Here is a 25991-nt window from a genome sequence, read left to right as displayed (position 1 = left end):
TCCTGGTAGAAATATGTCTCAAATACAGAGAACAGAGATGGGTTTTGGTTTTTTGGGGTTTTTTTTTTTTGTTTGTTTTTTGTTTGTTCATTGGGCTTTTTTTCCCTTTGATTTCTTTAAATGTAAATTTTACTCACTTTTAAAAAATAACCTTAAAGGTGCTTGTAAAACAGGCTGCTAAAATGTAAAATAGAATTGGTAAATGTTTACAAAAGTCACACAATTTTATTTACTTTGGCAAAGTAATAAAAGGGTACATATGAGTCACAAACTTGACATTCTCATAAGAAATGACAAATACAGTGCAGGATGTTGCAGTTACATTAAATGCTTTGTTTTACTCAAGCAGAATGAAACAGGTAATTCAACAGAAAATACCACCAGTAAGTTTTTAAATGTGAAAATGTACTTGTCCTTTTATAGTGAATTTAAAGCAGCAATGTAATTTTTGCTAAAATATTCCTTAGAAAAAAAAGAGAATTTGGATAACTTCCTAAGGTTAGTATTTTTCAACTCAAAACCAGCGACACAATTAATCTCCTGATTGTTTCTCTGCCACTAAGTTATGTTCTTTTCAGGATGTTCAGTCCTGTCCTGTGGTGTCCCTAGGTCCTTCTAGCCCTATTTAGTTGACAGGCACAAATGGTACAGTGTTTGTCAGAAGTGGGACAGGACTGTTGGCTTTTATTTCAAAGATAAAGCAATAAAATGTTTTTTGATACTAAATTAATGTGCCCTTCTGATTCTAGTTTTGTGGGGAGCTTTATCAAGAGAAGTACTGTCTGTTTTGAAATTGCCCACGAGCTCTTCATCAAAAGATTCTTTACATTTCTTTAATTTCATGAAATATAATATAAAATGGAGGATGCCCCAGTATATAAATTTAGTTCCAGTACACAAATTTATAGGACCTGCACTTCAACATTCTGTAGTAAAACAAAATGCCACCAGGATATGATACACTACTGCTTTAAATCCTGTGAGCTGCCTTCCTTTCTCCAGCTGTTCATTTCCCTCCTTACTGGAGAAAAGTCACGCTTGCTTCTGGATAAAGTGTCATCCTTTAATGAACTAATATACTGATTAGCATTTGACAGTGGAGATGATAAAGTTAATACATAGTCTAGCCTAAAGGCTTTGCAAATGCATAGGATTAAAAACAGCATTATAAAGTGTGGGTGTACTTTGAAAAGTGAGATCAGAGACTTCAGTGTTTGTTTTTCATGTTGACAGCATTTGAATTTTTTTTATAGAATAAAAGTAGGTGCCACAGCTTAAAATCCAACTGGATTCTCCCCCAACCCACCAGCATGTATTCCATTTTGATTCTGAAAGCCAGATTTAACTTTTAGGCACCTTTTTGTTTGCATCAGTTGCAAGTACAGGAAGGCAACTGAGGATTAGGGTCAACAAACTGATGCCAAGGAAATGATACCTTTAGGAAATAAGGAGTAAAATGTTAATGTTGCTTTTATCCCTGAAGTGAGCAGTTGAGAACGCTCAGGTTGAGCAGGTCAGATCCGAACACTGTCATCTGAAATCACTTCCTGCAGTAGAACCACACTTTAGAGGTCAGTGTGTCACATATCAAAGCTGACCTTTTGTTATGCAAGATGCATGCAAAATCTGCTGGAATCTAGATCAATCAGCACAGTCATCAGCTGAAGATTAAATGAAAGTCACAACAGTAATTGCAAATTCCTCAGTTTTGTCCTATATTACAGGGTGTTGAATTTCATCTGTGTGAGACTTACATCTTGGAGAACTAGTAGTGGATATTCCTTATGTGCAGCCCATAATACAGCTACTAAACCAGTGCTTATTCAGAGTGCTGATTCAGTCCATTAAAAAAGTTAAAAGTACAGGCTTAAAAAGAAATTCCCAACCACAGAAAACATAAACAAACAAACAAATAAATAAATAATATTTTTACTGCACTGTTTCAGTGACTTGTAGAAGGTTCCTGATGTTTTTTATAGGAATACAAGGAAAATTTAGGCAGTGCAACCACCCAAACTGTTTGACTTCGGCATTACTTACACAGAATTCAGACAGAGACAACTCCATTTCATCTTTTATCTTAAGAAGCAACCTGAAATAAAACCAGCTTGCCCCCCCCTCAAAAAAGCAATATTCTGATTATTTTGCTACACATGCATGAAGCTATCCTATGACGTTATCCTTTTCAACAAGGTTACATTTTGAGGCACTGTCATGGTTCCCCCCAAAATTTTTCCAGTGTGTTGGGCCACCAAGTGATGTGAGCTGGGTCCTGTGTCCTCCCAGCCAGGATCCCAGCAACTGGAGCCCAAAGGCCAAACAAAACCAGTGTTGAGTGGTGCTGTCTGCAAACACCCTCAGCTCACACAGACTGATAATCTCCAGCAACTACTGATCTTGGCTACCCTTACTTCAGCTTGGCACAAGATGGAGTAAGGCAGACCAGAATCTGTCATCTGTGTTGGATCACTTGATTAAGAATCAAGGACTACATGAACCAAAGAGGCTGAAATTTAGGTCACCTGCTGCTCAGTGACTCATTAAAACATCAGAAGTCTTTGTCACAGGCCATCGTTAAAACTTCTGAAATAAGTCTCGCAAAAAAGGACAGTCCAATCTAATATTTTTATTATTTATCTTCTGGATTCTCCTGCTCCCTCCCACAGTAAAATATAAATACAAAATGTTCACACTTATTTCGATGGCAAATATGTTTGTTTCTTCTTTCCCACGTTCTTTATGGCGTGTAAGGTGGTGGCTTCTCAAAAGGTGGGAAATAGGGCGGTGAGTAACGCGGGGGTGCATTGGAGGCCCACATATAGCTGGGGGATGGTGACAGGGACTGGGGGTCATCCGAGAGGCCAGAGGGAGTGGAGGCTGGAAACACGCTGGAATGCTGCAGGGAGACAGCAAAGGCTGCAATGTAACCATTTCCTAATGGAAATTGTTGTATCAATGTGATACTGCATTACCAAACAGTTCAAAATTAATGTGTCAAGGTTCACCACACACAAATAACACTTCAGAAAACTTGTATTCAAAGTAAGCACTGCCTGTAAGTAACAGTTTTGAAAAATGAGGCTCCTTAGATCCAAAACTGAAGATATTTTTAAAAAAATTCTCATCACTTCCGTGTGCCTGCTGCATTTCACAAAGACTGGACAACTGAAAACTGATGAGTTCCTCTCAAATCCTGGGTGTCACACACCAGCCAGTAGCAATAGTGAATGAGCTGCTCCAAAAACCAGAGAAATGGGTCTGCCATTTTAGATTTGTGTGTAAAAGCCAGGTTTTTAAAGGCCCAGACTTCCTTAGGAATTCTGGTGTGTTGTTTTTGTCCTGTGAAAAATGTGTGGAATGAGTGGGAAGCATTCTTGCACCAGAGGGAGTGCATCCTTTGGAAGGGGTTTGAGAGGCAGGGCTTGCTCCACGTGCTGTCAGGGGAGAGGGGCCAGGGTGGTTCAGTCGCTGCTTGGAGCAGAGTGGGGCTCAGAGCAGGGAGTCTGCACAGCAGAGGCTCAGCTAATGCTCACATGCAGGCCCCAAGTTCCCTGCAAGATATGCAAGGCTCAGACTTGGAATTTCATGTTAAAAAGGAATTTGGCTGTATTAAATTTAGATGAGCTGAATTTATGCCCAGCTTTTGTGCCATCTCCTGAGCCAGCACCTGTGCTCACAGCAGTGAGACCCAGACACTCTGATCTGTCTGGCTGAGCTGTGCTAGCAGAGCCCAGCAGTGCTTCCAGTCACAAAGCAGGGAATCACCCATGCTGAGCTCTCTGCAGGTGCTGGGGCTGCCACACTGGCAAGCTCTGGGTCAGGCAGAGCTTGGCACTGCTGAGAAACTGAGAAAAGGACTTTGTAGCAGAGCTTGGTTTGGCATGCACTGAGGTTGGCATTTTTGTAACTGCAGGAAGTTATACAGCACCAGTGACCGACCCAGGTTTCATTAAATCTTAAAAATTACTCATAAATACATCCTAAAAGTTCTGACTTAAGTGTCCAATTATATTTAGGAGTCCTGACAACAGCATTGTCCAGTGGCAGTAGCAGCAGACCCAGGAAGGTTTAAATTTGTTACCTCTAATGCATGGCTCAGATGAGGGACGTGGTGGCTATCACAGAGAATACCTCTTTGTTGATAACCAAAATCTTAAACTCTTATTAATTAAAAAAAAAAAAAAGTCTCCTGTTGTGGTGGTTGTGCATGTGTTAATTCGCATCACCCCTGTTGTAACATCCACCTGCCAGAAGAGCAGGGGAGGAAATGTCCTCATCTGCTTCAACAAGTGAAAGCTGATGTTGACAGCAAGGTTCACATGAAATCCCCATTTCCAACTGCACAGCTCCATAGCTCAAAGAGGAAGGGACGCATTACAGCAGAGGGGATGTTTGCAGGGACCCCTCTTAGGCCAGTGAAGCATGTGGAAAATAACCACAACAAATCAGCTTCTCAGGCATCATGAGTCTTCAGGAGCTCAAAAACCTTGTTTCCAAAAGCTCTTCTATTTCTCTCAGACACAGCAGTTGGCCTAATAAAATCTAGTACCTGAGCACCTGGCTTTGCCTCTCTCCCAAAACACTGCAGAGCCAGAGGCAGTGCCTGTTTTTAATGTGATCTCTACTAGTGAGTGATGGGCAGGCAGGCAGCAGGCCCTCCCTCTTGCCTTCAAGGACAGATTTCAGGAAAACACTGCCTTAGTAAGAGAGAGCACTGCCATGGACCAATGCCTAGTAGGAAAAATTTGGTATTTTCTGCAGGACCAAGAAAATGAAACTGTGTGAATGACAGGAAGACAGGCCCCCAGAGTCCTGCAGACTGCCTGGATTTAACCTTGCTGCTGAACAAGGAAACATCCTGTAAAGTTGCCCACCTGAAAGTCATAAGCAGAGTAGGGAGGCAGGTGAGGAGTGCTGTGGTAGTAGGAGTTGTAGGATGTCACCTGTGGCCTGGAGTAGTAGGTCACTGAAGGGTGTGCATCCTCAACACTGCAGTTCAGCGTAGGCAGGGAAGGAGTCTGTCAAAACAAAAAGAAGAGAGTATGAGGCTGCAAACCCAGTCACAGAAAGCTGAGAGCTGAATGAAAGCAGAAATTATTCAAAGGAGCACTCTGTGTCTTTAGGAACTGGCAATCCAGTTCCCTCTCAGGCAGCAGTTACACTCCAAGGTCACCTCGTTCCACAGCCACTGATAGTTTCAGATTCCAAACAAGCTGGCAGTAGCTCAGTGCACACCAGTACTCACACAAAACAGATTTACTTCTTCACAAGTACGAGAAATTATTCATTACTTCAAAATTACTCTGTTATTTGATGCATTGCTGTTCATTTCCATACATCTTTGTTTGCAGAGGCTCTCTGGTGTGGATCAAATCTCAGAGGGCTGTGATGCACAGCTGGGAATGTGTCTCATGTTTTACTTGGGAAGATATTGGTGAGTCTGAAAAGAGTTCAGAGTTCTGAAACAAGGTACCCTTAGTGCAGGGCCCAAGATTTCTTTGTAAGAAAAACATATAGCCAGGACAACAAATTTGTTTTCTGTGTGAATGTTTTTGTGTTATTCCAAATGAGTCACAAGTGACTGAAAAAGCCCCAAATGTATCTGTTGAACATTCAGTTCTACCCCTTCATTTTGGGCTGTTTCGAACAAAACCATATGGAAGGTAACGGGCATCCTGGTTAAGTGAAGATATTTCAAATTTCACATTGTTAGAACAGTATTTTCTTCATTATCTGAAGTTTGTTTTGATCCCCAGTTCACCCTCTCAGGTTCTGCACCGTGATGAAATTAGATGGAGAGTTTCAGCCTAACACAGTCTGTAAAGCTCAGACTGCTACTACAAAATCAACAATTAATGAGCAACCACCACACTTTTCCTTGTAGAATGTGAACACTATGAAAAGGAAGATCAATTTTTAAGAGAGAGCTTATTTTCAATCATCCTGGTATTGCCAATGCCTCTCTGGTGGTTCCTTTTGAAAATACAGTCTCCCAATTCTGTTAATATTTTCTAACTGTGCTCAGATGGTGACAAGATCAAAAAAGTGAATCGCTTCCATTTTTTCATTATAGTTATTTCTTGCCCTTCTTCCCACCCTGACTGATGTAATGCATAGATCATTTGCATTGAAACACCAATAGTTTCCATGATCATTTGTAAAGGCAATTTGCCTGATTTGTTTTCTTTAATGCACTGAGAAATTGATATCCTCTTACCATGTCTTTAAAGCCTCCAAGTATTGCTGCTGTGATGATCCCTAGGAACAGCCCCACGATGTTCAGAATTGTTGCTGACCAGAGCAAGTGGTAAAGGTGGATGATGTCCTGGCAGCTGCTGACATCAATGTACTCATAGTACCCTCCAGAAATCTCTACTCTGCTAGATTAGGGAAAAAAACAACAGTAATGATAAAAAAAATGCACAACATATCATAAAACCTAAGCAGTACTGCTGGACAGTAAAATGCATTCTGCATTTCAGTGATAACCTGGGCCTTACTGCTGAGGGAATGGGGATAAACCCTCCTGGATCCCGTGCTTGTGGCATCCAAAATCTCCCTGCACAAAGGGAGCTCTGAAACAAATTACTTGCTCTGTTCTGAAACAAATGACTTTGTGTCTGAACCTGCCTGTTATTTATTTCATCTGAAATCTCCACAGAGGTCCTGGAGGCTTCCCAAGGACAAAGAGGTCCTGGAATTACCTTGGGAAACCAGAGCGTGCCCGAGGAGCAGGGGCTGCCCCCAGGCAGTGCTGGCTGCTCCCCAGAGCCCCAGGAAGGGGCAGCTGGCTGGGATGCAGGGCCAGCACAGCTCCTGCCTGGCTCACAGGGCTTGGCCAGCAAGCAGCCCCAGCTCCATGCCCTGCTCCAGCTCCAGCTCCAGCCCCTCACTGCTCTACAGCAGCCTGGGCTGGCTGGAGCCTGGCACCTCATCCTTCTGCTCACACTCTGAATCTTTTCCACGCACAGAAAAGAGAGAGAAACTTGGTCAAATCTGGTTAGGTCATTATTTTGGAAAAGGAAAAGCAACTCCTGCACTTTGTGGGCTGGAGTCTTGCAGCAGAATTCTTCAGGAATGACCTCTCTGACTGCCGGGTAGGGAACAGGCTGGCCTTCAGCACAGCTTATCAGATGTAGTGGCCTGCAGCAAATAGCCCTTCAGAAAACATATTTATCAGGGACAAACAGCACCAAGAGCTTATGAATGGCTTATCTCCCAGCTCACATGCAGGGTTAGGCGCAGAGCCCATGAGAGCTTTGAGGAAAGGGGGAAGAGCTGGCTCATATTGAAGGTCAAGAAGCAGGAGATCCAGGTTCAGCTCCTCAGCAGGCTCCACAAGGCCTGTAGGAAACTGGCCCTTGCACAAGAGTCACCCTCCTCTGCTGATTACTCAACTTCTGCCTCTTTACCCTTTTTACTCCCGCATTTCATTTAAGGAGTCCACTGCAGGAGATTAGGATTTCAATCAGAATCGAGGCACCACAGGTCACAAAAACCGGTGTGCTGGCTGGCACAACTTCTGTGTAACCTGAGCTCTCCGTGACCCTCTCACAAAACCTGTGTGTGCTGTTTGCAAGTGCTGCTCCTATGGAGATTGTGAGAGCAGGGATCCCTCAGTGAGAGCATCCTGCGTTGTTCAGCGTGTCCTGGGCAGTGGGGAAGGGGCTTGTCCTGCTGCCAGAGCCAGGGATCCCACATAAGGAACAATGCAGGATTGCTGTCACGTTTGCCATGATTTCCATCTTTTACATGTGCACCAACCAGTCTGGAGTGTCCGTGCCTCTCTTACTGAGACACCATCCAGCACCTCCTCTGTGCGGGATGTTTGTGTGGTACTAAGCAAGATTAAAATAACAACAACTGATTATCTTTCATCAGAGAGGGGAAAATGGGTCAGGGGCGGGTCCCAGAACCGGGACTGTGGAAAAAACAAAATACCAACAAAAACAAAAGAAAAAGAAATACAGAAGTGTTTCAAGCTTTTCCATTCCATTCCAATCAGTTCTCTCTCCAACCAGTATCCTCCCTTCAGCCAGTAAAAAGGGATAATGATCTGTGAATTACCCAAGGAAAGCAAGAGCTTCACTCCTCTTTCACACACACAAAATCCTACAGAGACCAGGATCACGCTTCCCAGCACAGGGAACCACACACCCTCTCCCAGCAGCAGCTTCTGATCTTCCTCCACCACAATCAATGATTTAAGTGGAGGCCAGCCCAACTAAGTACTGAGAGAAATCCTAAGCCTGAAACAGCCCTAGGCAAGAGCCAGCAGTAAAAAAATCAATTTATTAATGCCTTGCTAACACACACTGGATACTCCACAAGGTATAAGCAGCACATGCTGTAAATTAGGCTGGCTTAGGCACAGTGGCCAGATCTCAGTGGTGTGATTGCTCTGCAGTGGCTCTCGATTGGGAACCACCTTCTGCCTCAGTGCACAGAGCTGGCTCACCTTCCATCCCCTGAGAGCATGACAGACACTCACTGGGCAGAGGGGACGCTGGCTCATGAAGGCACAGACGGCACCAGGCTGCCAACTCTCCTCTCTGCTAGCAGGGAATGGAATGGAGGCAAGGCAAAGAAGAACAGTGTCCCAGGTTTTTTGCACCTTTAATATTGTGAAATTAAGAAACAACACACAATGCCAACAGAGAAGGGAGGTGTTAAGCAACACTCAATAGGTGGAAAACCTGAGGAGGACACCAAGCACCAAAGTAATGGAAATCCCTGTGCTCTCATTTTTCCAGCTGGGCTCACCCATAGCTGGGATGGCCTTGGTGTATTTCACACCCATTTTTACTTGATTAGCTTTTGTCTGGGACTCCTCCTTGCTAACAAACACAGCTCAAGGTCCCTTCCCACATCTGCCATTAACTGATGCTATCCTGCAAACGAGATGCAAGCTATTGCAAGGAGCATGACCACTGCTCCCCTCCCAGGGCCAGGAGTGGCATTTTTGGCTTACTTCCCACAGTTGTACAGGTCACAGCAGAAGCAGGTGTTGGTTTTTATTTTCGGCGTGCAGGGGGCACGGCGCTGTGGGTGACAGACTGCCTGCGTGAACACAGAAAAAAAACACATAAAGCACAGAACGACACCATCCCCAAAGACAGTCCTGCTGCTGTCTGGCCTGCTCTACATGTAGAACTCTCAGTGATCTCCACATCAGCCCCAGGCAGATTTTTTCTTCCTTATCTTGCTCCCACAAAGCCCTCCTGTGGGAACAGAGATGCGCTCGGCTGGAGCAGAACAGTTTCCTCTCTCTGTGGGGAGCTCACAGACAGCAAGTGCCCGCAGAGGAAGGAGGTTCTGCAACTCCTGCCAGCAGCCAGGGCCTTGCTGAACCAACCCAGCTCACTCCAGGGCAAGGCAGAGCAGAGAGCTGTCAACAGCATGGCCCAAACTGAGAGCAGATCCCAACAGAGGTGCAGAACTGACCAAAGTATTAATTGTGCATGTCTGTGGGTGGTAACACACATGGACAGTCCTCGGCCTGAAAAGAGAGTGGACCATTCCCACACCGCTGTGTGGCATTTAACTTTGCACCCTCAAGCAGGCCTTCTAATTTGGTATATAATAGTTATTCAGAACTACCTAACTACCTGTGGGATTGAAAGGAAAGCTCCGAGAGAAAATCGGTGCTCAGCAAAGGCAGCAGACATTGATACACACCACCAGTATGTGGCAGGATCATCCCCAACAGGTTTCTCTTTCGAGAAGACAACAGGAGAGGTGCAGAGGCTGGTACTCGTTGCTCAGGTACACAGAAATTATTGCTGTCTGAAACCTTAACCCACCACCCAGCTCCTGTTAGTGCACAGCTGAAGACCTAGAGAAACTGATGAATTTTCCTATCCTACACCCCCTTCTGTCCATCTGCTCTGTTCTCTACATGGAGAACCCCCCTCCTGAGTGCTCCAGCACCCTGCTCCCACCCCAGGCCCAGGCTCCCACCCCCTCCAGGACACCAGAGCAGGTTCCTGCCCCTGCTCCAAGCCTCTGGCCCTTGGCAGGGCGCAGCAGGAGCTGCTCTCACCTCGGGTGGGGTGGTGCTCTTGGAGTAGTACTGGCAGCGCCCCGCGTACAGCGGCCGCAGGTCCTGCGGGGAGAAAGCACCGGGCTCAGCCCTGCAGAAAACCAAACTCACCAAAGGGGCTGGGCAAGGGAACACGCTTTAGGAGACCCCGATCTCACACCAGCACCCCAGTGCAGCCAGAGCTGTGCAGACCCCACCCCAGTGCCCTGGGTGATGTTTAACCCTGGTCCTTGGAGCCATGGAATTGTTACAGCCAGCATGGGAGGAGCAGTCTCTTGAGCTGGGCTCTTTGGGTGACAATGGCCATCCTGACCTGAACAGACACATCCCAGGTCTGTTTGACCTGTTTCTGAGGGCTCTTCTTGCTGAATCGTAGCAATTTTCCATAAATTGTTCACAAATTTGTCATTCCTGTGCTCTTCAGTGTCTTGTGGGAAGGCTCTGGAGGATCAACATTCCAGCCTGCAAGCAGGCATTAATGGCTCCATTTGTGGCAGCTGTATCTTCAAGGCAAAGCCCCATGGAAAGCAATGCCAGACCTGTATCCACATCAGCGAGCCCTTCCCAGGAGCAGCCAGACCGGCTCTCCAGGTGCCTGAGCCAAAACCTGGGCTGGCAGGGCAGTGGCGGCAGCTGGCAACAGGAACAATCCCTTGGGCTGGCATGGCAGGGGCACGTTTCAGCAAGGTGGCCACATTTTTGGACTGTCAGGTGGTAAAGTGAGGCCAACAGCCCATCTGCTCATCAAGAGGCACAAACCAAAGCCTCCCTCTGTCACCACAGCTGCTCAGCTCTGGGTGCCTCAGCCGCCCCCAGAGCCAGCCAGGAGGAGCTGCCAGCTCATGCCACAGCCCAACCCACAAGGTCACACCCTCCCAAAGGGGGTCAGACATGGCCCAGGCTTGCTGGTTTCATCCAGACAGACGGATGGACACCCATCACACACGTGAGAGGAACTGCCCTTTGCTCTGCCAGCAAATCCTGCCTCCAACCACCATTCCACACTGGAATACTCAGGGGCAGGAAAGACGGGCCAGCTTCACAAGGAGCATAGCCAGCCAGCTGACACAGGGAGTTTCCATTTCATGGGTAATTCTGACCTTCTGAGATGCCTTTCCATTCTCATACAAATAAACTCCAAATCTGTCTTTTTAATCCGTTTTTGCCAAAAATTTCCAAAAAAAGTCATCAAACTGCAGAGTTACAGGACAAAAATCTGTTTGTAGTTACAAATTTCAATCGAAAAGCTGAAATGGAATTGTGTCTTTATTTCTATACTAATAACTAAAGCTTCTGCACATTCCACTGTACTAGGGATTGGTCATGACAGCAGTAGCTCATAATTTTTTAAGTCACCAAATGGAAACTGAGAACCTACTGCAAATGTTTCCTGTTTATACTGTAATGCTTCAGTGAGCTTCATATCAAATTGCTCCATTCTACTACAACATCCAGTGATTCCCTCTGCATTAAGAACCAGCTCTGCCAACATTTAAAACAAAATAAATGCTACTGCTCATATCTTGTCCCTTGGCAAGAGCTGTAATTCACATTACATCTTAAGTGTTCTCATACTCAATAAACACATAAAGCAAAAAAAAAGAAAAAACCCAAAGCAAAGCTTTAAGATCTTAGGGCTTTCCACTCATTTTAAAATATTTTTTAAAAAATGATATATTTTTTCTAAAGCTTGTGATTTAAAGCAGCACTCAGCACTGACACACATTTACAGGGTTGGATGTGGGCTGACAGAGGCTCGCAGACCCATCAGTTGTTTTCTCAGAGTGCAAGCACTGCAGGGCCGTGTTTCCCTGGCAGCACTTACGATGTGTCTGGCAGCAAAGACGCCGTCCACAATGGCACAGCAGAACGCGGCGATCACACCAAAGCTGATGAACACGATCGATGCAACCAGCTGAGAAAGGAAAACAAAGCAAAGAGTCACCTGCCTCCCACAACCGAGAGATCAGCGCCCTTCCACAGGGCTGTGGAAAGCACAGTGATGAGCCCTCAGCAAGCAGTGACCCAGATGCTGGCCCGGCTGCACAGCCTGCCCTGGCTGAAGGCACTGGGTGTGTGTCTGCTCTGGCAGGAATAGGAGCATTATGCCAGACAGGCTCTCTGGGGACTTGATAGAGTAATGCAGGTTTCTCATCACTCCAATAGGATAAACTGGGGCTGAGGATACACCTCCTCTTCTGGCTGCTGCTGTCCTTAACTCTCCCCATGAGAGACAGAGGATTTCTCCTCTCCTCACCCTGCAGGGCCGTGGGGAGCTGCTCCTGTGAGCACTTCTGAGCTGTGAGGATGCAGAGACTGCAGAGTGTGAGCCTCTCTGCTGGGACTGTGCCCTCAGGGAGCAGCCCCTGGCTGCAGGCACAGGCACAGAGCCATGAGAGCAGAGGGCAGAGCCCACCCAGCCCATGTCATGGGTTCTGCACACCCCCCCAGCCTGCTGGGCTCCTGGTGCCAGGCTGTGCCAAGAACCGTCCATCCAGCTCCTGGAGAGACCCTTCCCTCCACCTGCAGCTTGACAAGGGCAATCACACAGGCACGATCCTTTCCCACTGGTCCCATCCTGCCCATTAACATTAGGGTGAAAGCATTCAGCAGGTAAAGCAGAAATAATTTCCAGTCCAGGTATGAGAAGCAGTGTCTATTCCCACAATGCCACTCCAAACACCACCTCTGCCAAGAGCCCTGCTCAGCTGGGGGAGCCTGCAGCAGTGCTGACACAGCCCCTGCCACACCTGGGCTGCAGGGGGAGGGCAAGCACAGCACTCACACAGCCAGGGTCACCAAATGCAGCTTGGGGACAGCTTTCAATGCCACTTCACATATATTGAAACATGTTATTTCAATATATTGACAGTATTTCAGTGTAAAGAACAGGAAGCTCCCTGGTGGCTTTCCAGCTCTGGTGACTGAAACCTTCAAATGTCAGCTGCTGGCAGCTGTAAGAACTATTTCTCCATGAGTACAAAGGTGACTCTGGTCATGGGGGACTGCAAGCAATAGAAAAAATCTCTACAGCCCAAATACAAAGCTAAGAGTTAGTCTGGCCAGCACTGACAGATACCTCAGGTCTCCTGACTCAGGGATGTTTGTTTTAAAGATCCAGGTGCTAAGTTTGCTTGAAAACCTTGGCTCCTGCCACTGCCCAAGGCTCCAGCTCTCAGAGAGACAAGCCAACCCCCCAGAAAAATACAATCCAGAAGGATCCTATGTGTGTGTTTTTAAGGATTTTTAGGTTAATCACACTGTTATCTACATCTCCCTAGGTGAGAACAGATTTTGTTCCAGTAACCTCATGTACAGACCAGATCAGCTTGAACAACGACTGGAGATGCCAGAGGGCTCACTTGAGGCAGTGGAAATGGTTTACTTAAAAATGAGAGAAAATAAAGTGGTTTTCTAGATGAGGCAAGCGTTCAAGGCACAGCATTCACTGGACGGCAGCAGCAGAGAGAGCAGGCTGTGGAAGGATCCCAGGCACCACCTGAAGGTGCCACGACCACACCAGGCTGCCGCTGCAATATTGGATGCCGTGCCACAGAGTGCTTGCAGATGGCAGCAGGTGACAAGTTTTCCAGGGCCAGATCCCACAGTGACCCTGTTTCTGTCAGCTGTGAACTCCTGAATTTCTGCCCCACTCAGCCCCACCCTTGGCATGCCTGGATCCCAACTCACACCATCCATTACAGGGTCACTGTCTCACTACCAGACCAGGGAAACCACACGGGCACAGAAAGTCCACTTTTGGTGGAAAACACGGGGTTTGCTGTCTTTTGTTTCATACACACATGAAAGAGGATATTTGCCCTAAATAGCATGAGCCTTAGAGATGGGAAGTGAGCCAAACACTAAATATATACAATTAGGGAATTTGTCAGTCATCTCTGCTCAGGACAGGAGCTGCTAATATGGTAGTTTAAAATAAATACAAAGTTAATGATACTTTCATAACAGCCCTACCAAGAGATAAGTATATGATGCTCACTTTATTTACATACAGTTTTCTCCTTCTCAGATGTAGAAAGAAGAAAGAAAAGCCTGAAAACCAAACACTGTGAATTTATGGTAGAGGAAAAAAATCAAACAGCAAATAGAAACATACAAATGGAAAGGAATGAAAAAGAAAAAATATCTTTAAGAAGAATGTCTTTACAAACAAACTGTGGGCCTGATGGTTAGTAAGGCCAGATATGGAGAGGAGAAAGAAGCAATGGGGGAGCCATAAATTCCATAGGAATTCCACTAATTGACACAGACTGTTACTGGAGACTGTGCTAAGTCTTTGGATTTAGAGAGAAAGAACAGAGACACAAGAAAAAGAATATACATTGTATATACAGAATATCCAGGGTATACATTAGAAGGGGGTATTAGGTGAAGTCTAACATCTCTCATGTACCGCAGCCAATGGGGAAAGAGAGAGGGAAATGAGGCTGGGAAATGAGGATAAAAAAGAGGCTGTGTCCCCTAAACATTTTGAGAGACCCCAGGGGAAATGACCCATGGCCTCTTCCTTTATTCAATAAAGTTACAGGACAGGAACAGTACCAGAACACAGCTGCACAAGCTGCTTGTGGCTTTTCTGCCTTCAGCTGCACAGCAAGCCAGGCCGAGGCTGCCTTTAGCAAAGCAGGACACAGGGGAAGTGCAGAGAGGTTGAAAAAAAAGAAATCCTCCATGGCCAGCGGTATCATGGAAACATGCAATGGACAAAGCTGCCACTGTGAAGTGCTCCTGGGTAAGGAGGACATGTGACTAAAGCACAGGGACAATAAGTGACAGCTACTGCATGAGCTCTCTGCCATCAGAGTGGAGACAGCCCAGGCAGCAGTGATGCAATCCCTGCAAAGCTGGGTCATGAATGTTTTTTAGGACACAAAATGACAGAGAGATGAAAAGAATAAGCTCAGGCCACCCAGGGCTCTTCAGAATAATCAAACAAGCCAGAGCCACACTGTCACTCATGGCCACTCCTGTGAAGAGCCCAGGACTGGCACAATATCACACTATGGTCATTGCTCAAGCAGACACTGACATACTGCTAATACATGATGAGCAAGAGGCTGTAACCCTGCTAGGGCAGAAAGAAAAGGAATGTGTTGCTCTTGCAGAGCCAGGGTGAAAACAACACAAATATCCACTGGGAAACCCAGCTCCCCTGCACCCTGTCTGACTGGGGGACAGGCAAATGTCATCTCCTGCAGGGTCTGCCTCACCCCCTCCTCCATGCAGGGAGACTGCTGTGTGCAAAGCAAAGCAGCACAGAGGCAGACTCTGGGTTTGGACAGGAATTTCTCCCATCTGCCCTTGCAGAACCTGCCTCGGCCTCATTCAGCAGCACATGGGGCTAACCTGAGCCCTGAGCCCCTCCAGCCCTGCCCCAGCAGGCAGCAGGACAGGCTGCAGGGACAGCCCAGCCCTGAGCCCTCTGCAGCCCCAGGGCAGCAAGGCTGGAGGGATCTCACTGCCAGGGCCTGGGGCAGGCACCTCACTGCTCCTGGGCTGCCAGGAACCAGCCCCAGCTCTCAGGAGATATGCAACACCACCCTGGAAGAGTCAGGAAAACCTAAAATAATACTCTTTACATGCGGTATTTGAGTTACTGTCATTTTTTTTAGAAAAGTTTTTATAAAGAACTTACCATTTGTCTTTTGTTTTCTATCAAGTTTGATCCAATTATTCCAAGGAACGACCCAAAGCCAAGCTGAAAAACAATGTAGTGTTAGCATTTAGTTCAGGATGATACTCAACATATTTTTCAGACAGACAGAACACAATTAAATCCAGAAGCAGCAAAAGAACATTCTGCTGATGTGTGAGCTCTTTTCCTTCAGCAAGAAATTGGTGGAGTCTCTCACTAGCAGGAGCTATCAGGTGTAGCCACACATGACACTAAAAGCGTGTGTAAAACCAAAAGGATGAGTTCTGAATTCCATGCCCCCAGTGGTGCTGAGGAATGGCTGGTGGATGAGGATGTGCATTGGTGTCTTGGAGCAACCCTACAAACACCCAGGAGCCTCCAGGTGCAAACCTAGCAGGAACAGTGCACTAAAACCTGCAGGACCAGGATTCTGTGAGCTCACTGAGCTTGTGAGCAACCACCTCAGTTTTCAACTCAGAATTCCTCAATGTGAAGCATGAAATAAAGGAAATTTGTACTTTGGAAGATTCAGCAGTTTCCTGTCTTCTCTCACTCCTCCCTCATTTCCAGGGGTGAGGATGCATCAGCCAGGCTGTTCTACCAGAAGAGCTCACACTGGCCCAACAGAATAAGGCTCTGCAGCTAAAGCATCATCTGTTCTGTAACTCACAACATTCATTTCAGCTCACTGAAGTCAGCCACGAGAGCAATTCCCCACTTCCCTTCTCCATAGCCTTAATCTACACTAAGAAGTTTCTAGGACAGAGCACACCTCAGCCAGGACAGAAATAGGGACTTCAAGCAGGAACCATGGACTAAGAGGGGAGATGCAAATATAGAATTGTGTCACACTGAGAAAGGGCTTTGGTTGGTGTAAAGCACATTCAACCCCGCTTCCATGGGTTGGCAAAATGAGAAGCACTGGAAAAGTCCTACAGCTGGATCTGTCATACTAAAGAGAGGCAAATCCAGACAACAGAGCAGGGGCCAGTGAAGATCCCTGTGAGAATGCCCAGTAACTGGCCAACTCCCCAGGAGGAAAAACAAGGCATGAGACAAGCTGTAGAGATTCAAAAATGAGCCAACTAACCTGGAATCAGTACTTTGAGATGCAGGAACAGAAAACAAAGGTTTGGTGAATCCAGTGCTAACAGGCAGAGGCACGTGCAGAGATCAGCAGACACAGATGAGATGTAAACTTGGGCTTCAGTCTCCCCTTGCCCTGTTTGAGCCCAGCAGCCTCTGGAGCAGTGCTGCGGGCAGGGAGGGCAGCTGGCGGAGCAGCAGGGATTAAAGTGGAGCAGCTGATGAGGCTGCTGCTCCCCCACTGCCTGGCTGGCGCTCTGAGCCCCTGCAGAGCCCTGTCCCCACACCTGGCACAGTGAAGCCAGGGTCTGCTCACCCCTGGGGGGGCAAACAGGCAGGGCAGAGTCCCAGGGCACTGCTGAACTGCCCCACACTGACCTGCCAGTGCTTCTGGGATTATTGTTTAGCTCAGGCAAACAACACCCCCACCTTCCTCAAGTAACAGATTTATAGTTCAAGTCCAAGCAAAAAAAAATTGGGAGATCCAGGTGTAATTTTCAATCCGGTGATATTTAGCAAAGGAACTTGTGTGGTAACACACACACAAGGCAAATGCTCAAGAAAAATGTTTTGTGTCCTTTAAGCTTTAAGAGAAATATCCACATGGTGTTTCAGAGCAGCCTCAAAACAAAAGGTGAAATGTTTTGGATGATTTAAGATAATTCAAAAAAAAGAAATTAGAGCAAGTCTGTACATCCAGCAGGTGAGGACCAAATAAATTGGTGGATTCTCATTAACAGGAATTCTCATTGCACTAATGGAAGAACTACTCATTCTTCCATGGATGGGACAAAGAGATCTCAGTAATGTTCCTCAGATACATCATTTATTTGCTGGTGGAAGTGATCCCCTGAGATATCTGTCTGAAAGGAGGACAGGACACAAAGTGAATGTGCTTTTCCAGAGTAAAGCCCCAAGCCAACATCCTTGGCAAGGAACCATCACAGAGGAGCTTTGCCAGAGCAAGCCCAGGAAAGGTCAGTAATTCACACAGATTCTGGCAGCTGCTGGAACTTAGAGACAGCAACAGATCTCACAGTCTCACTTCCACAGGGCTCCTTGTTTTCTGCACCTGGGCATCGCTCTTGTCTGCTGAACATCACTGCTGTGCTCTGGGCTCCCCTGTCCAGCGCAGTCATCCAGGCACAGGTGAGGACATTTCCCACAGACACAGCTCAGGGATTCCCTGATGCAGCTGGGAAGGCGTGGGTGGTCATGGAGGAGGGTGAAGGCACCCTGGCTACAGGGTGTTACTGAACCCTCTGCTTCAGCTATTCCAGTTCTATCAATGAGGAACAGTGCTGCTAGAGGAAAAAAAACAACTTCAAACCCTCAAAAAACCCAATCAAACAAAATCCTACTGATATGTGGAAGGTCTCCAGCGCCTGGTTCTGTCCTTCCTTGGAAGCAGAGGCCTGGAAGATAATCCCCTGCATTGAAGCAAACATCTTTGCATCTTCCTCCTCTCACAAGAGGTGCTTGCCCAAGAAACACAAGCTGAAGGAGGAAAGAAGGAAGGGTGGTTTAGGCATGGCAGCAATGAGACATCTGATGTCTGAGCTCAAGAAGAATTTGGACAATGCCTCAAGCACATGGTGTGATTCCTGGGGCTGTCCTGGAGTTGGGATTGATGATTCTGATGGATGTCTTCCAGCTCAGAGTATCCTGTGACTTTATGATTCTTTATGTGCTCCATAAGATGATTCCAGCCATGGAAATGCTCCACACAGAGAAGTCACCCTGCCTACAAAGAGACTTCTGGCTCTATCTGCTTGGGGACAGCTCATGGAACACTCATTCACTGCAGCCAGCCCTTTTTCCCCAGTAAAGGGAGAAATCCCAGCTTGTTATGAAACATCAGCTATTTTAAGCACCTTCTGAAGCACCCAGCAGCACACTGCAATGTTTCCCTGTGCAGCGAGACAGGTGAGGTCATCACACATTTCCACAGAGCAGATTAATGAACCCAGGTGGGGAATTTGGTGACAAACACAAATTGCCAGGGTGCCTCTGAATAAAGAAACTCAACGCCCTTCCCAAGCCCAGGACTTCATTAATTCCTTGAGCAGACAAAGCCTCAGAAAAGCGAAAGGGATGCTGACGTTCCTGGGCCATAAATAGCGCAGAGATGTCAGGGGGACGTGAGCAGCAGACTCTGCCCATTTGCATCATCTGCAGGACCTGCTCTGGAGCACGAGGCTCAGCTCAGGCTGGCACAGTGCAGAGTAGGTGGGGAGAGTCTGGAGCCAGTCTGTCATCCTTCCCAACACCTTCCTTCCATACTTCTCTTCAAAAGAGATCAGCCTAAATGCAGGAGATACTGGGACAAGCCAGAAAACCTAAACCAAAGAGAGCAAACATGACCTGTAACCATGTTCCACATTGCAATGGCTGTAAAGGGGCTTTAGAAGAACTTGGGCACAGAAGGTATAAACCTCCCTGAGACCAGCAATGCATGGCAAATAAGCCAAACAGCAATAAGACAAGAACAAGTCCCCACCTGGTTTTCTGGAATGGTTTCAAGCCTCCAAATTCAAGGCTCCAAATCAAATGTGCAGCATCCTACAGCTGTTACACCAGGAGCCTCTAGCTGGGGCTACTGGCTGCATTTAATCTGCTGAGACACCTAATTTGATTGCAGTTCAGTGCTTCTTTTTCAGCATATCCTAGATGTGCACAGGAACAGAGCAGCACTTGCTGTCCAGCTCCTGTTAGAGCTCTGCTCATGCCAGGAGGGTTGTGACATACCTGCCCCTCGTGCTTCTGTAAGAGAGCATACATCTAATGGCAGGAAAGAAGGCTGGACATCTGTGGTCTTCTCTAAATTAAGCCATGTGAAGCTAAAAGATGTTTCTTTCCCATTTTCAGCTGCTGGTAACAAAAAAGAAGAAATGGATGTGCTCATGGCTTTGAGGTACATGCTCCCCTGGCAAGCTGCCACAGCTCCTCCTCCAGGGACTCCAATTTGCTAAACACTTCTGCAAGGAAACTTTATGACAACAAGTTCATGTTACCAGTATTTCAAAACCTGGTCTCTCAACTGCTTTTGCCAGTAAGGTCCTTCTTTGCCTTACTTCTGCCTGGGCTTAGTGTGATCTATGTAAACAAAGAAGTTCTAAAGTTGCTTCAGCTGACATAAAATATATTTATCTGTCTCCCCACTAGCTCAAAATCAAGTTATTACCTAAGCTCAGGGGAAGCTGGCACTTGGATGGGATTTTTGCATGGCAATGTGCAGCAGGTGCAAAATAATAACAAAACAAATAAATCAGATGGTAATGAAGTAGCTGAGCAAAATATTCAGGACAAAATCACCCTTGACAACATTTTCAGCATTACAAGGGACTTTGTAGGCAATAAGTTTTCTAGACCTACCTAGGAGTTCTATACTTACAATAACCCCTGGGTAATAACCTCCAACAGTCACATTTTGGGTTCTTGTTGTAGCAGCTAGGCCCACCGTTAGAATTAACACTGACACAATGAGGAGAGTCACAGTTACGTAGAGGGAATTTCTTTTTCTTCTATTGAACGACCCTAAAAACACACACACACACAACAGAATTTGCTGATTCCATCTGGGGAGAGTCACAGCACCACAAATTTCTCCTCCCACTGCCAATCACGCCACGGTGAATTTCCCTTCTGCTGGCTTGAGAATATTTTTGGGTTTGCCTGTCACTTTTCACCTTCACTAACATTGCTCTGACGTAGATGGAGAGAGCCTTAAGAGCTGCAGCTCTGCAAAGCTCATTTAGATACAGTGGAGTCTCCCAGCCCCTCTAGCCTGGAGCAATTGAGCTAATGAGAAATATTCACATTAGACATTTATATACTTTCTGATCTGTCTACTTGCATCAGGCTGAATAACCCCTCTGCATGCTGCGTGTTCTGAGAGGGGAATTTTGACTGTAATCATAAGGCATCCACAGTTTTCCATGCAAATAAGACATCACCAGTAACAGCCACTTCTCCTCTACTTTCAGCAAGGACCAGGTATTTTTAGATGCTTGAATAATGAATTTGTGGATTAGTAAAACTCATCTACAGCTGCCTAATGATGAGGGTTTTTTTTTCTTTTCTATATTTATAGATCTCCCAAATGAGCATAAACATAAAAGAGTGATTCCACCAGCCAAGAGGAAAGCTGGCTGTGACACTACACTCAGCAACATCTTCAGGGTGTGTTTGGTCTGCATGTGCTTTGCCATCTTTGTGTCACTTTGTAGAACAATCCTTTTGATCATATTCCATATATTATGTAGATACAACCCAGCACCTGCAAAATGGCTGAGAGGATAATGGATTATAGGGGCCCCTGTCTGAATCCCTGTGGGCAGCTGGGCCACCCTGAATCCCATTCCCAGAGCCTGGGGCTCTCCAGCAGGCCCTGGGAGCAGGGAAGGGTATTCCCAGCTCCCAGCACTTCTCTGGGGGTTTCAGAGAAGGGCAGGAACGTGTTCCAGGGACAAGGAGCAGCTTTCACCACTGCAGAGTGCATTCCCTGAAGCAAATCCCCATGGGCTCCCTGCAGCCTGGGCACAGCGAGGTGAAGGTGAAACACCTGCAGAAAGGCCCTGGGGGAAAACTTGGCCCAGCCAAGCACAACGTCCTTGTCCAAGCTCTCCAGAAAGAGGAGCACAGCAGGCCCTGCTGGGCAGCTTTGTCTCACAGACGCACGCCCAGGTGCCCCAGGCCCTTCTGTAGGCTCTGTGTATTTGTGCCCAGCAGATCCTTTCACCCAGCGATGATGCAGCCACAACAACCCACACAGGCTGCTAGCAATGATCTCCCTTCCTCCCCAGGGAAAGCCCAGCAGCTCCCCTGCTCCTCCACACCACCTCCAGCTCCAGGGGCTGTGCTGGTGGCAGCAGGGCTCCCTCTCCATGCTCTGGGCTGCCACGGGCACAGGGCTGGGTCATTTCACCCACTGATGAGCTTGAAATCACAGACAAGGGCCAAACCTGGGGCTTAAAAACCCAACAGATGGAGAGCACAAAATCACCGAAGGGTAAGGTTGGAAAAGACCACTGGAGGTCATCTAGTCCAACCTGCCTGCCCTACCCAAAAGGCAAGAGAGGACTATAAAACAAAATAAAGCACCATCCTTTCTGACTGACCTGCTGTCTCTGGAAGGAAAGCTCTCTACCCACAACCCTTCTGCTCGTATCCCAGAGCACAGGTCTGACTGCACCACTGGGACATCACTGGTCCTAAGAGCAAGGAGCCTAACAACTGGCTAGATAGTTGTGAATTTCAAACAAACAAACAAACAAACAAAAAAGCGAGATAGTTGCTAATAGCTAAATTAAATAGCTAGATAGTTGCTAATTTCAAACAAAAAATATTAAATAACTGCTCAAGCACCCCAAGACTCAGGCTGGATATTTTATCAATGATTCTTAGTCTTTCAAGCCATGTTTTACAGTCTGGAGATAAAGGTATGTGACTGTTTGCTGCAGGTCACATTTGGGGTTACTCTCCTACATCTGCCAAATAAGTTAATAATAGAAAATCTAGGCTTCCAAATCACTCAAAAATCATTAAGATATGAAGCCATTCTCTATGTACTGCCTCACAAATACCATCATTTTGCCACGCTTCAGTTTCAATGTAACCACTTAAATGCAAGTGTCCCATAAACATCTTACAAATCCATAACAGTGGGACCAAAACTGGAGAAAATTTGCTGTTTATTACACAGATGAGTTCTGAAAAGTGAGAAAGGACGAATCCATCTTGCTTCCACAGAATTACCAAACTTGTGGTTTGGGTGGCAGAGGAGCAGAGGGTAAATGAGCCCAGCCAGTGTTCCTCACCCAGCTCTGGGGGTGCAGATGTCTGCAGGGCATGGCTGGGGGTGCTGTGGGCACTCACACACCCCAGCCAGAGCTCCTGCACTGCCATCACAACTGCTGCAAAAAGTTACCACGAAAACCACTCCAAAAGGAGCGTCTTGAAATACCATGTACAGAGGCTGTATTTGTTTCAGCACCATCGTGGTTTTCACTCAATTTCTGTGCTGTTTCCTGGCTTAGGACTGCCACACACCAGCATTCAATAGAGAACATAAACATAAGGTTTCAACTGGAAATTTTCTCAAAGCTTTTCAATATTCCTCATAAGATTTAAAAAAATTATTTAAAACCTTTTATTTCAAGTTCAGACAAAATCAGCCATAATCTTCTAAACTGATATTGAAAAGAGATGTGAAACTGAGGAGATAATGTGACTACTTCCACTTCAGCTCTAAATTGGGATATTAGATACATTTTTTCCTTCTCAGAAAACACCTTGCTATGTGTGTAGAGAGAAAGTGGTTTTGTACTTCTGTAAGGACGCCTGCAGCTGCTCCAGCATACAGACTCATACCCAGTATCTCTCAAATAGCTGCTGTAGGGCTGCTCTGACAAAATCCTCTCCCTCAACATTAATTTCTGCTGAAAGTATCCCCCACCAGATCATTTTCCTGTGTTCTCCTGAGCTTGGTACAGTTTATGCACAGAAGCTGAGCTACGGCAGCTTTGCCATCTCTGCTTTTAAGAGACAGCAATAGCCTTTTCTCTGGGATTTATCCCAAACAGATACCCCAAAACTTGCAGTGCTTACCACAATATAAGTAGACAAGGTGATCCAAAACACTGTGCTGAACTCTGTTAGGGAGCTGTAAAGAAATTTATGCCATCCATAGCCTGGCTATTGCTTTTGCTAACATGGCACTCCAAACGGGCACTGGTTTTAGAATGATTGTTTTTCTTTTAAGCATCAGAAACATGCTCTTGTTATATTTGCCCTATAAGCCACTCTAAAGACAAGGCTGTAGCAGGTTTTTCCAGATTACTTTAAAAGTTTGCAATAATGCATATCTTTGAACTGCCCTTGATTCACTTTTTTATTTTTTTCCCCACGATTATTAGAAGAAAATGGACAAGATGGCACAGAAACACGACCGACTTCTCCATCTTGTTCTTTGGGGGAAAAGCCAGAAGCGAAGAATGGACACAGAGTAGCAGCTCAAGGAAGAAACCAGCTCCAACTTTTACCCCGGGAGAGCCGGGGGCAGATGGCACCGAGCCTCCCCCTTCCCAGCCCCTCTCCTTTCGTCCCATTTTTCTGCCACAAACGCGTCCCTCGGCTCGCTGTGACCCCCGGCTCCGGCTGCGGCCCGGCCGGCCCGGGCGGGGGCTGCGGGCTCGGGGCCGCTGGGAGGGAGCGAGGGGAAATCGTGGGGAGGGCCGGGGGGTCCCCGACCCCGCTGGGGCTGAGGGAGCAGCGGCCGCGCTCCGGAGGATGCTCCGTGCGGGATGCCCCGCCGCGGGTCCGGGTCCTGCCGCAGCGCCCGGGGCTGCGGGGACACGGCCGGAGCCGAGCTCGGCCGGCGGGAACGGCGGGGCGGGCGGGGGAACGGCGGGGCCGGCCCGGCCGCCGCAGCCCCGGATCGTCCCCGGAGCCCCGCTCGGCCCCGCGGCCAACCCCGCGTCCCCCGGGATCCCCCCGGTCCCGCACTCACCCACGGAGTCGGGCAGGGCCACGCCGGCCGGCCGCTGCTGAGTCAGGGACTGCCGCATGCTGCCGCCGCTCCCGCCGCAGCCCGCGGGCCACGGCGGCGGCAGAGCCCCGGCACCGGCACCGGCACCGGCACCGGCCCCGCCGCGCCTGCGCCTCGCTCCGCTCCGCCCGCGGCCGCCCCGGCTCCCCGGGAGCGAGCGAGCAGCGAGGGGCGGCTCTGGCCGGAGCGGCTGCGGGAGCCGGGGCCGCCGCCGGGACCAGCGCAGAGCCCGGTCCCCAGGGGGCTCGGGGAGGGACGGACGGAGCTCCCGCCCCGGCTCCGGGAGGGCAGAGGTCCCGTCCCGCCTCTGGGAGATCCGGCACACGCACCGGCAGCTCGGCCAGAGCCGCTCACCACCTCTCTCCCCACCTCTCCCCATCCCCTTGCCTTCAGCAACTCCCACCCTCCTCCAGTCCAGCTGCTCCAGCACATTCTGTCCTTCGCCAAAATCTCCCTGGCACCTCTCTGTTGCCCCGTTGTCCCCATCTCCCTCCTCCCTAAGGTGCAAGTGACAGCCCCGGGCAGCCGCCCCGACACCGCCCCGGCCCAGCGCTGCATTTCTCGGCACTCCGGGATCTCCGTTCCGAGGGCAATGCCTGTTGCTGTCTGTGCCCTATTCCATGGAGGCAGCAATCATCTGCAATCTCCGTGTCCATGGCCAAGGAGCAAGAACAGGCCCTCAACCTCTGTTTTCCACATCCTATCCGCAAAATGGGGATAAAAGCATCTTCCCAGCAGGCTCCGTAATTGCTTGTAAATCACTCTAATGCCCTGGGCTGAGAGGTGCTAAGTACAGATCATGTAATTCTTTCAAGCATATTTCATCAACTTAAAAGAAACGACACTATTTCTGCTTTAAACCCCCCACACTTTCACTGGATAATGACCAGCTTCTCCCTGGAGAAAGGGAAAGTGAGCACTAACAGCGATTTGAGAGCCTGCATCCCATTCCACCTGCCGAGCTTCGGGAAGACAACCCTTGCCCCAGGGCGCCAGCCTGGCCGGCAGATCCAGCTGTGGGCACAGCTGTGGGCACAGCTGGCGGCGTGCCCTCCTGCCGGCGGGCTGGCTGCGGGCACCGAGCGGCGGCCCCGGCCAGCCCGGGGCAGCTGCCAGAGCTCTCTGCGTCCCGCTGCGCCCGTTTATCAGCACAGCCGGTGAGAGGCTTTCAGCCACGCTCGGGAGAGGACAGGGAGGAACGGTGCCTTGCCACCGTGCAGCCCTGCGGGGGCTGGCACACATGTCCCCCTGTCCCCGTGCTTCGGGCACGGTCCCAGCCCGGGGCAAGGCAGCCTTTCCCCACCCTGGAACAGGGCCTGGCTCTCTGGCTAAAGGAAGGGTCACCGCTCCCATTGGAAAGGGGCCAGGAGATTCAGCAGGCGGATGGTGCCGAGCTGAGGCTGGGACAGAGGTGTAAAACGAGCCCCAGTGTTCCTCGAGAGCTGCGTGGACACGGCCAGGGACCGGCGGCCCCGCACGCCGGAGCTGCTCCAGCAGCAGGAGCGCAGCGCCCACCCCGACCCCCAGTGCATCATCTCCTGCCCTTGATTCACTGATGGAGGAAAACCCGAGCATCCCCAGCCCCGGCCCGAGCGTGGCACGGCAAGGTGTGCCTCTGGATTGTGTCTGACACGCTGTGGGCAGCTCTCAAACCGGGG

The 25991-nt window shown here is 48.3% G+C and overlaps 1 protein-coding gene across 2 annotated transcripts; it reads right to left on the bottom strand.

The window, feature by feature from the left end:
* Positions 1 to 205: 205 nt before the first annotated feature.
* On the bottom strand, positions 206 to 24655 carry TMEM255A (transmembrane protein 255A). Of its 2 annotated transcripts, none has more exons than XM_074551510.1 (9): positions 24295 to 24655; positions 20179 to 20321; positions 15699 to 15761; positions 11868 to 11957; positions 10043 to 10105; positions 8972 to 9060; positions 6218 to 6377; positions 4875 to 5018; positions 206 to 2896 (listed from the first exon to the last, which is right to left on the bottom strand). In XM_074551510.1, the coding sequence occupies exons 1-9, from the start codon at positions 24350 to 24352 to the stop codon at positions 2738 to 2740; spliced, it is 969 nt and encodes a 322-aa protein (XP_074407611.1). In that variant the 5' UTR covers positions 24353 to 24655; the 3' UTR covers positions 206 to 2737. The 2 variants fall into 2 exon arrangements, with proteins under 2 accessions (XP_074407611.1, XP_074407610.1); XM_074551509.1 differs by having other exon boundaries at positions 6218 to 6380; positions 24295 to 24648.
* Between the last annotated feature and the right edge of the window lie 1336 nt (positions 24656 to 25991).

The sequence above is a fragment of the Zonotrichia albicollis genome, chromosome 14 (assembly GCF_047830755.1).
Source record: "Zonotrichia albicollis isolate bZonAlb1 chromosome 14, bZonAlb1.hap1, whole genome shotgun sequence".
NCBI lineage: Eukaryota > Metazoa > Chordata > Aves > Passeriformes > Passerellidae > Zonotrichia > Zonotrichia albicollis.
Note: the sequence above shows the minus strand (reverse complement) of the source record. Positions and strands in the feature narration are given on the sequence as shown.